General features: G+C 37.2%; 3 protein-coding genes across 3 annotated transcripts; 1 reads left to right on the plus strand and 2 right to left on the minus strand.

The window, feature by feature from the left end:
• Positions 1-2,791: 2,791 nt before the first annotated feature.
• Positions 2,792-4,264, minus strand: LOC123864710. The gene has a single exon (XM_045905332.1). The coding sequence runs from the start codon at positions 4,262-4,264 to the stop codon at positions 2,792-2,794; it is 1,473 nt and encodes a 490-aa protein (XP_045761288.1).
• A 2,292-nt stretch (positions 4,265-6,556) lies between these two features.
• Positions 6,557-8,107, minus strand: LOC123864557. Its single transcript, XM_045905108.1, has 2 exons — positions 7,558-8,107; positions 6,557-7,157 (listed from the first exon to the last, which is right to left on the minus strand). Exons 1-2 carry the CDS (start codon positions 7,968-7,970, stop codon positions 6,689-6,691), a joined length of 882 nt encoding a protein of 293 aa, XP_045761064.1. The 5' UTR covers positions 7,971-8,107; the 3' UTR covers positions 6,557-6,688.
• A 641-nt stretch (positions 8,108-8,748) lies between these two features.
• On the plus strand, positions 8,749-14,291 carry LOC123864554 (integrator complex subunit 14). Its single transcript, XM_045905105.1, has 10 exons — positions 8,749-9,093; positions 9,189-9,343; positions 9,870-10,005; positions 10,399-10,511; positions 10,998-11,190; positions 11,827-11,927; positions 12,198-12,302; positions 12,792-12,978; positions 13,284-13,432; positions 14,031-14,291. Exons 1-10 carry the CDS (start codon positions 8,907-8,909, stop codon positions 14,265-14,267), a joined length of 1,563 nt encoding a protein of 520 aa, XP_045761061.1. The 5' UTR covers positions 8,749-8,906; the 3' UTR covers positions 14,268-14,291.
• The last annotated feature ends 136 nt before the right edge of the window (positions 14,292-14,427 follow it).

Consider the following 14,427-nt stretch of genomic DNA (forward strand, 5'->3'; position numbering starts at 1 on the left):
CCTAAGTTCAACAGAGTTATATAAACGTTTAGCTTTATGAACTTCTGGTAGTATTGTAATTACATTTTGTGAAACATTAATTTGAGACATCCATGTATTTAATGAAAACATTTCTAACTGTGTACTGGAATGTATGAAGATATCTTTATATTCTAAGTGTATTGAAACTAATAGGGGTTTTTTCTTACTTCTCCAATAGGCAGTTTGATAATCAGTTGCACATCTGCTAAGTAGGTCAATTACTTTATTTTCTTTGGATGACTTTGCTTTCAACCAAAACTTTCCACCTAAATATTGTCTACGTACAGTCAATGGTGGTAAGCATAATTCACTTTCCATGACATGTATGGGGGTGGTTTTCACAAATCCTCCAATAACTCTCATAGCTTGGTTTTGAATTACGTCTAATTTGGCCAAATGTGATCGTGCGCTGTTATCAAATAAAAAACTGGCATAGTCAAGTCTACTCCTTATAAGAGAAATATATATTTTCCTCAACCATTTAGGATGAATACCCCAACCAGGCCCAACCAACACTTTAAATATATTTAAAAACTTTAAAACTTTTTGTTTAACTTCGTTGATGTTTTTACTCCATTTTAGTTTTCGATCCAACCACAGCCCTAGATATTTCACATTCTCAACAACCTCCATAGGATGGTTTCCAATTCTGAGATTGATCGATTTCCCAATATGACTTCTGTTAAAAATGCATATTTTACTCTTATACGGCGAAACGTCGAGGCCCAAATTTTGAACTAACATCCCAAATGAATCCAATGCAACTTGTAATTTATTTCCCGCCATAGCCAAATTTTTATTCGCCGCATACAACACGAAGTCATCAGCATATTGGGAAATCGAGACATCATGAATTTTTTTACAAATATGTGCTGTCACTACATTAAACAATAACGGAGATAGGGGGTCTCCTTGGGCTAATCCACGACTACAATGTCTGCTTACATTTATTTTGTCTACACCTATTACGTTCATGGTTCTATAATTCAAATAGTTCCATAGATATCCACACAATTTCGATCCAATACCGTAGCAATCCAGTGAGTACAGAAGGCTGTCAACATCTACGTTATTGTATGCACTCACTATGTCTATAAAGCAACAAACCGTGGGAGTCTTTCGGCCTAAATTGGTTTCAATATCAATAACTAGCTGACTTAAGTTATCTAGACACGAGCGCGCTTTCCTGAAGCCACTCGTGTATGCAGAAAATACGTTAGATTTCTCAAAATACCATTCAAGTCTTGTATTTAAAATCGAGTGAAATACTTTGCATATACAAGATATTAAAGAAATAGGTCGTAATGTTACCTGTGGTTGTTGATTTTGACCTGGTTTGGGGATTGGTTGGACACTAATTTCTTGCCATTGTTGGGGAACAGATCCATGTTCTAGACACATATTATATAATCGTAGCAACCAGTCTTTGCCACGTTCTGGTAAGTTTTTGATCATCGAATATGAAATCATATCTGACCCCGGGGCAGTATCTTTAGATTTTATGGCCACCTCCAGCTCCTGTCTAGAGATCGGGGTTTCTAGATGTGAGTTGTTCGAGTAAAACTTTGGACGCTTGTTTACAACATAGTCAGGCGTAAGACTTCGAAGAAGATTATTAGCACAGTCTCTATCAATAAAATTTTTTTTTGAATATCGTCCTTTTAACCATTTCATGCGGAACCACATTTCATTTATTGAAGATACTTCACTAATTGAATCGCAAAAATTTTGCCATGATTTTGATTTAGAATTACGTATTACTCTTTGGGCTGTTGAAATTTTGTTTTGTAATGTATCTAAATTATTTGGCGTGGGGCTTGCTCTGAAATTTACGAGCGCCAATCTACGTTCTGCAATAGATTTTGAGACAATCATATTCCAGTATGGCTTAGGCGCAAAATTATTATTTGGACTCAGATTAATTTTAATATATGGGATGTATTTATCAGCTGCTTTATTTAAACAGTCCAAAAATAGATTATAAGCATATTGTAATTCTGATGGCATAACTAAATCAGCTAATAAAGATTCTAACTCTGAACTATAAGACTTCCAATTCGCATTTTTAAAATTCCTTTTTTTAATAAAATTATTAACCGGTAAACAGTAATTAAATGACAACTTAATAGCTACATGATCACTTCCTAGTAATTCGTTAGTGGTTTGCCACTCGAAATTTAACGCAATATCTGACGATAACAAGGATAGATCAGGGGAAGATTGTTGTAGATTCCCATTTACTAATGTTATTCTAGTTGGTTTACTGCTATTGTTAAGTGTTATAAAGCTACTTTCAATAAGGGATTCAAAAATTTGTGCTCCCCTACAATCTATCTTGTTTGACCAGTTCGAGTGGTGTCCGTTGAAGTCACCCAGTAATAAAGTTCTATGGCTATTTAATGAAAACAGTTCATCCCAATCGGTTTGCGATGTTCTTGTTGATGGGGCACAATATATGGCACAAATATTTTCAACACTTTCACAATTATGAATTTTGACATGGAGAAATTCAATTTCTGTATTATTTAAACTAGTCTGGCATACCTGAGAACTAATAGATTTATGTGTGATTATTGCAACTCCTCCATAACCATCACCCCTGTCTTTTCGATATATATTGTAGCCTGCTATCCTGATGTCCATATTTGTTGATAGCCATGTTTCGCTGAGAACGGCAATGTGTATTTTTTCTTGCAATAACAGTTGTTCAAATTCAATCAATTTGGGTTTCAAACTTCTACAATTCCACTGTATAATGTTAAGTTTTATTCTACCCATAGGCGAAGATATTCTTTAGTATTGGTAATTCCGAAATTATATCCTTGAACCATGTAACCGTCCATTCCCATATTACTTCACAAGCCTGCATCATTTTGTCTTTCAATGTCACATTGCGCATAAATATGATGTCTCTTAATTTTTCTACTAATAGCTTAAATGATCGCGACGGGTCATTCCTTTTGTTATTAGAGCGACTATCTCCTTGTGTAGCATTTGCTGTGTGGGGCATCTCTTGGGTATATATCTCTGAATCTGAAGACATATCCCAATCCATGGTGTTACGTGGCTGATATCTTTTCTTTTGTCGCGATTCGGTGTTTGCATTGGTTTTGTCACTTTTATGCCTATTAGATTTCGAGGATTTGTTAGGTCCTGGAGTGGGTTTCGTAGCTTCTGCATATGTTTTGGAATTTTGTTTCGGTTGGTTTGTCTCTTGTTGCTTGGTTGGTTCCTCTCGGGTCGTAAATGCAGGAAAATTATCCTCGTCTATGGATATTTTGGATGGCACTGAGGAAGGGGGTACATAAATAGTACTTGCTCGTTTATAAGTACAATTGAACTCGGCCATTAACTCTCTTATACGTCTTTCTTTACAATACACAGGACAGGTCCGCAAAAATGCTGTATGTCTCCCCAAGCAGTTCACACACTTAAAATGGGTAGTCTCACAGTTATCATGATTGCCGGTACATTTAGGGCAGACTATTTTTTTTGACGGACAGAATTTTTTAGTGTGTCCATATCTCCAACACTTACCACACTGCGTGACTTGAAATATGTAGCGTTCGACCCTCACTTTCATGCCATATATATAGATATATGGTGGTAAGGAGGAACCTTTAAATCCAAGACGTATAGTTTCACTTTCAGCCCAATCAGATGTTTCACTTTCTCTTCGGAACAGCCTTTTAATCGAGACCACTTCTATGTCGGACGTAATACTAGTTTGTATATCTTTTATATCAACATCCACTTCAATATCTCTTATGGTGCCGTATGACAGAGAAACCTCCTGCGATTTATAACATTTCCAACCCTTCTCTTGAAATACCTTTGATGTGACTAATTTTTCAGCACTGTTTTCATCTTCAAATAATACAAAAATTTTGTAAGGTGAGACATATTTGACTTTATATATATTGGTAATATTTTCTTCTTTAAGGCATCTCGCTAATTCTATTTTTTTGGGAATTTTATCTTTACAAGTTATACATACTTCAATTTTATCTTTTTCTTCTTCTTCTTCCTTCGACACTCGTCTACGATTTCGTTTTTTATTCTTTGAATACACTGTCCACGATTCTTCTTCATCCGTCTCCCGTTGTCTCTTCTTACGCGCGTTATTTTGCTCATAACTCCTGTAGTCTTCCCAACCGTCCGTCTCTGGTAAGTCTTCATTAATACGTTCCGACTCGTCGTTCATCTCAGCTTCGGCTTCCGAATGCAATTCTGCGCTCGCCATTTTTAATGTAACGCATATTACATTCACTCAATACGGCGGCTAGAACACCCGCTTGTGCATAAAGCACGCTGCACCTAGCCGCCAAACCGGTTTCGAATATCACAGTGAAATAACTCACTCGATGCAACCAGACGCGACCGTATCGCACGGTCTACACCTCAATACTGAAGTATTTTAATGAAATCACAAATTATTTTCAATAAATAAGAGCTGTACCCGGCTACACACCGGCAGGAAATATTGTACATCGACCTTTAGAAAGGGATTTCAGCTTCGTAGAGCGTTGTCTCCGTCACTCATACCTATGTGACATGACCAACGACAGAGACAACACTCTACGAAACCGCTATCTCTTTCTAAAGGTCGATATACAATATTTCCAGCCGAGTAGGTACTGTAGTTTGGAGTTGAAGGTCCCCACCGCGTAAAACTTTTAAAAGTTAAAAGGGGTTTTTAGTCGGTCACAGGGATGTCAGTGGTTCGGTCTAGGCCATCGTACCTCTAACATTTCATATGCGTTTTAGTTAAGTAATTAAATATCACTTTATTTTAATATTGAAGGAAAACATCGTGATGAAACCTGCATGCCTGAGGGTTCTCAATAGTGTTCTCAAAGGTGTGTGGAGTCGGCCAATCCACGGTCAGCGTGGTGGATTATGGTCAAACCCTCATTATGAGAAGAGACGCGTTCTCAGTAGTGAGCCGATGATGGGTTGACGATGATGGAAGACTACACAATATTTAGACAATATTCAGAAATTTTTATTTAGCTAAATAACTGAAAATGAAATACTGAACAAAGTTGGTCACTGTCATAAGCTTTTCAGTTTTAATCGAGTTTCGTATAGTAACTGACGTAGGTACATGTAAAGTTCGATTATTCCTGTCCATCCTGTCCATCAAACGCGGCAACAAAAATGCAATGACAGGAGGCCGCGGCGCATTAACATTTTAATTGTATATGCCACATCGGTTGAGCACTTTTAGACGAACATAATATACGCGGCCTGGAAAATCACCGAGAACAGCACTGTGACGTCCAATCGCGCGTGTGACATCCGATTAATAGGTTATTATAATTTCACCACTAACTAGTCCATAAGATTGGGCAAGTCCACAATTTCAAAAAACCGGCCAAGTGCGAGTCAGACTCGGGCACCGAGGGTTGCGTACTCAGGTATTTTTTCCGATATTTTGCACGATAAATCAAAAACTATTATGCATAAAAATAAATAAAAATCTGTTTTAGAATGTACAGGCAAAACTTTTTCATATGATACCCCACTTGGCATAGTTATCTTACTTTGAAAGTTGAAAGTATTCATTATATGTTCATGAAAACATTTTTTTTATGATTTAACCACTAAACGGTTTTTGGATTTTTTCCTTTACTTGTCCTGTAAGACCTACCTACCTGCCAAATTTCATGATTCTCGGTCTAGGTAGGGAAGTACCCTATAGGTTTCCATGAGGGACACGACAGACGGTCAGAGGGACAGACGGACAGACAGACAACAAGGTGATCCTATAAGAGTTCCGTTTTCCTTTTGAGGTACGGAAGCCTAATAAAACGCCAGATTAATTACCTAAATTAAATATATCTATCTTATTTTTCAGAATGTCTTTAAAATCACGAAGTACGAAGCCAATTAATATTGAAGCAATTATGTTGGACACACAAATTCTAAGAAAAGGCTCTGCGGATCAGTACAACTTGCTCGCTTACACATTACTGACTTTCGTAGTGGTGGTTGGATTATACTTTTTAACCTCGGACTTGAAAGGTTATACTGTCCCCGAGGAAGTGGATCTTGGCTCCGTGAGAGTTATCCGTCGAGGTCGGTATCGTCGCAAACCTGACCGCTAACCACCCATGACCAGAGGGAACCAAATGGAAAAAGACTTATACTGTACCTATAACTGCATACATTTTAACTGAACTTAAATACAGGAAATAAATAAATTATATAGTTTTTATTTCCACATGATTAAGTAATAAGTAGGTTGGTATGATTACTGATGTAATCTACATACATACTATACAGATTCTACATTATAAAAAAAAACATGGCTGTTATGAAATTTTTATTACTCGGCAGTAGAAATACATAATCTGTGAAAATTTCACTTCTCTACATAATATTACGGTTCACGAGCTTAAACCCGTTGACAGACAGATTGACGGACGGACGGATAGACCTACGGTTACGGATGGACAGCGGAGGCTTAGTAATAGGGTCCCGTTGGCAGCCTTCGGAACCCTGATAAGTTCTTAAATTAAAACAAAACTGATGATCTCACAGGTTCCATATGGTTTGATTTAATACTGATAATAAGTATAAACGTATCACCGTAGAGTGTGTAAATCCTTTCAGGATAAGATGAATATCGGTTAAGACGACAACGACGGAGATACTAAGTAACCTACACACTAAATTCAACCCCAATATCTAATGCCTTCAATTCTTTTTGAACAGCAGTCAAGTTTGCAAAATAGACAGTTTTAGTTTTTTCGCTCCTATGTACACTTGTTGACGCTAAGCCAAACAACCGATCCTTTTGAAGCAGTAGGTCTCCAGCACGCACGGGACATTTTCCAAAAGTTTTCACAGCAATTGTTGTATTCTTATTCAAATTGCGTATTAGTTCTACAGACATAACTTTCTCTAGCAAGTACTTTGCCAGTTGGAACGACAAAACTCGTCCTCCACGGATCGATCTGCCAATAACGTACAATTGTTCTTTTAAATTCAAATTCAGTCCAATTTTAACTGTCCTCATGCAGTCACCCATGTTTTCAAGGACTGATAAGACGACCAAGTTTTTTGTAACGACGCCATCATGAGGAATAGTTGCTGCGAGATCAACCGTGAAACCTTTCTTACATCGGGGACTGAAAAAATAAGAACATAATAATAATTTATCAGTTTCAAAATTTCAAGTCGTTTTTGGAAAATTTTTGCTGTACCATTGTTTATTAAGCACTCGGTTCAACGTGCTATAAGCCTAGTGGTTAAGACATCGGCCTTCCAGTCAGGGGGTCCAGCTTTCGATTCTGGGCATGCACTTTTCGGAGTTAAGCGCGTTTTAAGTAATTTAATGTAACTAATTGCCATATCGGTGAAGGAAAATATCGTGAGGAAACCTGCATGCCTGGCAGTTCTCCATAATGTTCTCAAAGGTGTGTGAAGTCTAGAAGAGGTAGACTATGACCACAACCCATTCTGAGAGGAGACCCGTGCTCAGTAGTGAGCCGGCGATGGTTGATGATGACGGTGATGATGATTACTCACTCAGCAGGACTTCCTATATGTAGTCGAATTGGACCCGATTTTAAACATAATTCATTTGCCAATACAGAATATCGAGACAACACAGCGCCTACACAAACAAGTTCATTGGATGATATCAAATGTATTCGCGCTACATAACGATAATCGTCCAATTTAACCACATTGCACTCTATTTCAGTGTTACTATAGAACGACTGGGAATTAAATCCTTTGTAGTGTATAACTACATTATTAATAACCAAAGCAGTTGTCGTAGCGATTATGGCCACGAGCAATGCAATAACGCCCATTTTACTTCTATTTGTACGATCGTCCCATGGCGTATTGATGAAGTTATAATTGAATTTATTTTCTTCTGTATCAGAGATATCTTCAGCATTCGATTTATTAAATTCAGAATTTTCATTTTCCATTTCAAAATCGATAGGTAACCTAATTAATTCAAAAATATAATAATCACAGGAAGTATATCACAGTAATGTACAAAGTCCATATTTATTTATTAAAATAATATAATAATAATAGAGTAAGTAAACTAAAACGAGTCTACTCCCAATAATCTAGTGGGTTTCCTAATTATAAGACATACTTAAATCTAGAGCTACCATTTTTCGCAGGAAGTACCTACCTACCTAACTATATACCTGCCATTTTAGTTTAGAGATTGTGTACAATAGAATTAGCCACATCTCCCCTTGAAAGGTCACCGCGCGTAGGGCGCGCGCTTTTTATTAGTGTCTGCCTATTCACTCTTGTTTTGAAGATTTTCTGATTTTGATAGGTAGGAAGAAACACAGATCTTGGAAGAGTATTCCAAAATTAAGCCATGCCTTCTTTCTTATTTCAAAATTCGTTTTTGAAGGTGGTTTATTATGTTGTTATCATTTTTGTACCGATAATTCTATTGAACCGTTGATTTACAATGTGTTATCCGTAACCACTATACTTTCTCACTTAGTATCTAATCTGTGACACACCAACACTAGGCCAGCGTCACAGAGTAAAACAGGTCCAAAAAGGCTAGAATCCGGAGCCGTAAAACCAGTTTAAAAATCTAGGCAAACGCCATAGAGTAAATCTAAGGTGTAAGGTCTTTGAGTAAATCAGGCCCAAAAAGGCTACAGGCCAGAGCCGTAAAGTCAGTTGAAAAACAAAATACTTCAAACACAGAGTAATAACATATTTACCAAAACCGACACAAAAGTCAAATTTCCATCTCAAAACCAATCACAAAATTGTTACATATATTTTGATAAATATTTTGCTATTGTCGCCGCGCCTAAATTTAAAAAAATACTTAGGTAGTTAGTTTCCTAATTATTATAATAAATGCGTTGTAATCAGTAGCAATGCCTGCAGTAATTTTATTGGATGTTTCACTGTCGATGTCACGACCAGTTCCTACGACGGATACTACAGAGAGCCACACTCGATTTACAATAGCTTCAGCGGCTATTAACACATTTCTGGACTACCTGTGCATCCACGCTAAGCTGGAGTATGTTGCCTTAGTTACTTTCTCTTCAGTATACGAAGGTAAACAGCTTACACACGGTGACAAAAAAACTTGTGTTTTGTATTACAAAAGTATCTTCATTAATATTAATTCAATGTTTTTATGCTATTTATAGTTGCTGTACCTTTCACACGCGAATATGATAATATAAAAGTTAAATTGCCACAGTTAGAGGAGGGTGATAAAACATGTATAGAAACTGCTCTGCATGGATTGAATCAACTGATCCTGAATGAGTGGGGATACCAAACTCCAGTTCAAATCATCCTGGTAAGGTATTATTAATGTTACTTGAATTTAAAGCTCCTTTTTTATTAAATAGAATGGGAAAATACTGTAAACACACTATGTACTGAAACAGCTGTCACAAAAGTTACCTCAAACATTCAATTTTAGGATTCGTTTTTGTATACAGTACCTTAAAATTGAATATTTAAAAGAAACATTTCCACAATGTTCTCGGAGTGTGTAAAGTCTGCAGATTCTTGTTATACAAAAAAAAAAAGATTTTCATAGAAACGCTGTTCACAGCACTATAGCAGTTCTGTGTGGTAATAAGTATTTACCTTGCCTTACCTATGTAAATCCCAACTTTGTTCATAGAAGACATGATAGATGTAAAAGGAAGTAACACATTAGCTTATGTGGCTTTTACCTAGAATCCAAATTTATAGACTACCTTTAAATATACTTTTCTTGTATATATACTTTTTTTGCTTAAAAAAGTATATTTGAATAAAATGTAACTTACCTATGTAGTTTTGAAATGACTGATTGAAGTGTAATTGCGTAACAGATCACTGATGGCAGTTGTGGAGTAGGTGCCATTGGAAGGAATCGTATCATTCAGGCTCTTCCGCTGCCACCCACTTACCCAGCGAAGATACATGTCCTGCCAGTAGTGGCACCACATGATACTTGCCTGCAACATGGTAATTCCAACAGCTATACAGAGTAGCAATAGAAAGATTTTTTATTCCAATAAGTACTAGTCATGCAAAACGTGCTATGTAATTTTTTTTAATCTTTGTTTTTCTGTTCTAATGGTGAAAGAATTTTTAAAATCGGTTCAGTAGTTTCAGAGTTTGTTAAACAAATATTTACTCTTTATAATAATTGTATTAGTATATATTTAGATTACGAACTAAATAATATTATTCAAACAGATTACAAATTACTTTAGCGCTGCAGATAATGTGTTAAATATAACAACACCTAACAATATTTAGTATGAATAACATCAGCTTATTGAAAAGTTGGTAACAATTTAGTTGTACCCAATTAGATATTAAGTCTTGTTAAAGTTTAATTGAAATCTTTTTTAGCCATGCCACTGTATCAGAAGATTGTGGACCTCGGTAGCAATACAACAAACAATTCCAGCACCAATATAAGCAGAGGCGCTATCTATTGTCCTGACCAACTTACTGTATCGGGTGTAAGTTTTTAATTCCCTCACTAGCTGATAAATAATCGCCACTTTGTCCGCATGGATTAAGGTTTTTAAATATCCCATGAAAACTCTTTGATTCCCGGGTTTAAAAAGTATCCTCTATCCATCTCCAATTCTTCAAGATCTTTGTCCCAAATAGAGATACCCGCAACTTCATCCACATGGATTTAGGGTTTTTGAATAAAAAAAAAGGCCTGTGTCCTTCCTTGGTTTGAAGCTATCTCTCCACCAAACCTCAAAATCGGATAAACGGATGGGCCTCGAAAAGCTATCAAACAGATAGACAGGCACACTTTTGAATTTATAAGATTAATTATGGATTATCTTTCGATGTCTATAAATACTTTGATAAGTAGATATTAAATTATGTTTATTCCTTTCATTTTGTTCTTAAATATATTTCTATTGATATAAACCAGTTTCAGAAGTGGCCGCAATGAGAACCATTTTGCCCATTGTTGTTTGTGTCAGGTAGTAGCAGCAATGACACGTCTCTGCGAGCAGCATTACCAGGAGTTCTGGTGCTCGCTCAAGTGTGGGCAGCTGGAGACGAGGGTGCAACTGTTCCCCGCGCCGCAGCCTGCCTCGCATGAAGGCCTGGTAGCGAGTCACACTCTGTCCAACCAGCTGCATGTTGTTGGATTTCTACAGCAACAAGATCTAGGTATAATATACACAGTAGTATGGCAACAAAAAGGCACGGCCTGTCCACCCTTTCAATATTAATTTTTATAAATTAAGCTTTATTGACTACAGTACACAAAGAAGAAAATAAATGTTTATTTAAAACTAGATACTCCTGACCACACAAAGGGATGGTTAACGTTACTTAGTTTTTAATGTTAAACATTTAAGCTGCCAAGCCGTATCTAGTCGCTTATATCCATGTTTTGTCCTGCCATAGGTGCACTGGACTACTCTGTTTACTTTATAATTTATTCAATTTCTACCCAGTTGTTTTTGTATAAAATCGCAGTACTTTGTGGATAACAGACCTAATGTTTATTGTTTTTCTAATGTAAGTAAATTCTTTAATTTTTAATAATAAAGTTTCTTTAACCGTAATATTATGATAAAAAGATAGATCGAGATAACGTTAGTGAATTTATGGGTATCGTTATTTTTATCGTTACTTTTAGTACATGCGATACATTGATAATTCTACAAAAAAATACCGATAATTCGGTCCCTTGTCTACTATCATGGCAGTACTCAGTGGCAATGTAGAAAAGTCTGTATTCAGTATTATATACTTGACTTTTATATTTGACTTGACTTTTAAAACATATTGTTTTTTTAGGTACACCAATAGCAATAAGCAAACATTTAGTAATACCGCAAGCGCAAAGCGGTAACAATTCTTCATCGCGCGAAAATTACGGCTCCAAAACTCCAACTAAGGTAAATTACAATTATGATTCGATAAGATTAAAGAGAATAAAGTTATCCTCATATTTTTATAATAATTACTTGAACTGTATTGTTGGAAAATAGGGCCTGCTTTTTTAGAGTTTGTTAATTGAATAATTGAATAATTTTACATTCTAAAACTTTATGATGTAAAACCATAAATATCCATATTTTAAAAATGCTTAAATCATCATTAAAATCCGTTTAGCAGATTAGAGGGTAAACAGACAAACGTGGATTGTTTATTTGTATGTCTTTTAGGAAGGAAGTACTAGTACTGAAGGAACATCAACAGATGAAGATAGTAATATGTCGGATCCAAGCAAAGTACCCAACTTCTGTGTACTTCTTCATGGAGCACTTAAGGTATTGTCAACTGTTCCTATTTTAAAACAATCTTACGTTCGATACACTTCACTTTTTTTTAATCTTATGATTATGATGATGAAATTATTTTGTGGGTATTTATTTTGCTAACTTTACAATGATATGCTGTTATTGGTGCTAACCTGCCCGAGTATTCTGTAGAACCTTTGAATAGTTTTATTTTTACAATAATATTTTATTCACAACCACCGCTATTAAACCCGGGCCCGTACTCTAGAATCTGGCGAACTCAGTATCTTACATATACACACAGATCACAGGCAGATGGCTTTGGAACTAATATCCCTATCTCACAGTCAAAACTTACAGCAACTTAATTTAAAGACATGATGAGATGGTGGATACAAAACGAATGCCCAGTTGAGTTGTTGTAGACTTCTGAAATAAGTACCTATACTACATGATTAAAAAGTTGACTACTGAACTATTTAAATAAAGAGTTTCAAGTTTGAGTCGCAACTTGTACAGGTGGAAGGTATGGCCGCGATAGTCCAGCTAGGCTCCGACTGGTGGGGCACCATATCCGCCTGGTGCGAGGCGTCGCGCGCTCGTCGGTCTTGCTTATTGCTGAGCATCCTGAGACCCGGAGCCTCGGCCGCGCCTTGGCTCGGACCGTTGGACCAACTCGGTCCGGCTGATGAGAGTGGAACATCTAGTAAGTATTGTATACATGTATAGGATGTTGTATAGTTGATGGCATATCAAACTAGTTATCCTCTAATTGGTGGAGCATGATATCCGCCAGTGTGTAATTAATTATATCATTAACTACTACTATTTTACTATATTATCATCTTACAAATCTAACAATTCTGACCATCAAAAGGTGGACAATAGTATATACTTTGAATAAATGATTTTGAGTTTTTGCCTCAACTTGTGCTACTTATGTACTATGTACCATGTACACGCTATATTGGTCTGCAGCCATGTTAATTTTCTGCAACTATGTTTTTGTAGCGGAGTCATTCCCGGTGCGCTCGTGGCGGTCGTACAGCGGCGGCGGGTCGGGCTGCGCGTGGGCGCGGCCGCACGCTCTACTCGCCGACGTTCAGAAGGTGCTGCGCCATGCGCGGAAGCTGCCCGACAAAACACAACATCTGTACAAGGTGTGTCTATCATACTCAGAGCGGAGTCATTCACGGCGAGCGAGTGGCGATCGCGGTCGGGCTGAGCCATCACCTGTAGCACAGTCTAAAAACGCTACATACAATCGATCGACGGAGACATCCGACAAGGGTCACAGGGGTGAGACGGGGGAGGGATTAGGTACACCGACTGGCAGAACAAACTAATTATTTTGCTGGATCAATACCTAATTGTTCGGGTATATTATAGTCCCGCGACGTAATTACCTTTTTCTCTGTTCTCTGTATTCTGTTCGTGACAGTTATTTCAGATGACAATTTACAACCGGCCAATGGATCGCGAAAAAAATCTGATTAAAAGTACTGCCGGATACTGATACCGATAATTAAAAACCTCTGTCTATCAAACGATGCCGTATGTGCAATATTCGCTCGTCGCGCTTTTGCCGTTGCATGTAACGATAAAAATGTAACGTCAAATCATGTTGTTATACCGCTACTATTAACGTTACCTTTTTTTAACGTAACAAAACAATATGGTATGGTATTTTTAACGGTAAACAATTTAGTAACAGTAACCATCCCAGATGGTAACGATGAGTTTTACTTGTTCAACTAGGAACTGAATCGTCTACGGCGAGCAGCCATCTCCCTCGGTTTCTCCGAGCTGCTCACGTGCGTGGGCAGCGCGCTGGAGCGGGAGTGCAGCGTGCTGCCGGCGGCCGCGCCGCCCGAGTGCGCGCTGCAGCTCGCGCACGCCGCCGCCGCGCTCCGGGACCCGAGGACTGCCCTCGACATCAAGCACACGTTACAGCCTCTTGCTACTAATTTTACTGTTACTTCTATGTCTCATTAATTAAAAATATAATTTTAAAATGTTTAACTACATTGTTTTATTACGAATTTACGTTTTACTTATCATAAGTTTACGTACTTATTTTAAAATAGATTCCCTCTGCTGAGTTTGCCTATCTGGTCATGCTAATCTCAGAAACTACTGTATAGTTTTTCATACG

The sequence above is a fragment of the Maniola jurtina genome, chromosome 4 (assembly GCF_905333055.1).
Source record: "Maniola jurtina chromosome 4, ilManJurt1.1, whole genome shotgun sequence".
Lineage (NCBI taxonomy): Eukaryota > Metazoa > Arthropoda > Insecta > Lepidoptera > Nymphalidae > Maniola > Maniola jurtina.

Excerpts from the sequence above, each read along its gene's own strand:
- LOC123864710 (XM_045905332.1), bottom strand. The coding sequence starts at position 4,264 with ATGGCGAGCGCAGAATTGCATTCGGAAGCCGAAGCTGAGATGAACGAC.
- LOC123864557 (XM_045905108.1), bottom strand. The coding sequence starts at position 7,970 with ATGGAAAATGAAAATTCTGAATTTAATAAATCGAATGCTGAAGATATC. Across the intron at positions 7,158-7,557 it reads CATATAGGAAGTCCTGCTGA|TCCCCGATGTAAGAAAGGTT; the intron begins GTGAGTAATCAT and ends TTATTTTTTCAG.
- LOC123864554 (XM_045905105.1), top strand. The coding sequence starts at position 8,907 with ATGCCTGCAGTAATTTTATTGGATGTTTCACTGTCGATGTCACGACCA. Across the intron at positions 11,191-11,826 it reads TCTACAGCAACAAGATCTAG|GTACACCAATAGCAATAAGC; the intron begins GTATAATATACA and ends TTGTTTTTTTAG. Across the intron at positions 11,928-12,197 it reads GCTCCAAAACTCCAACTAAG|GAAGGAAGTACTAGTACTGA; the intron begins GTAAATTACAAT and ends TATGTCTTTTAG.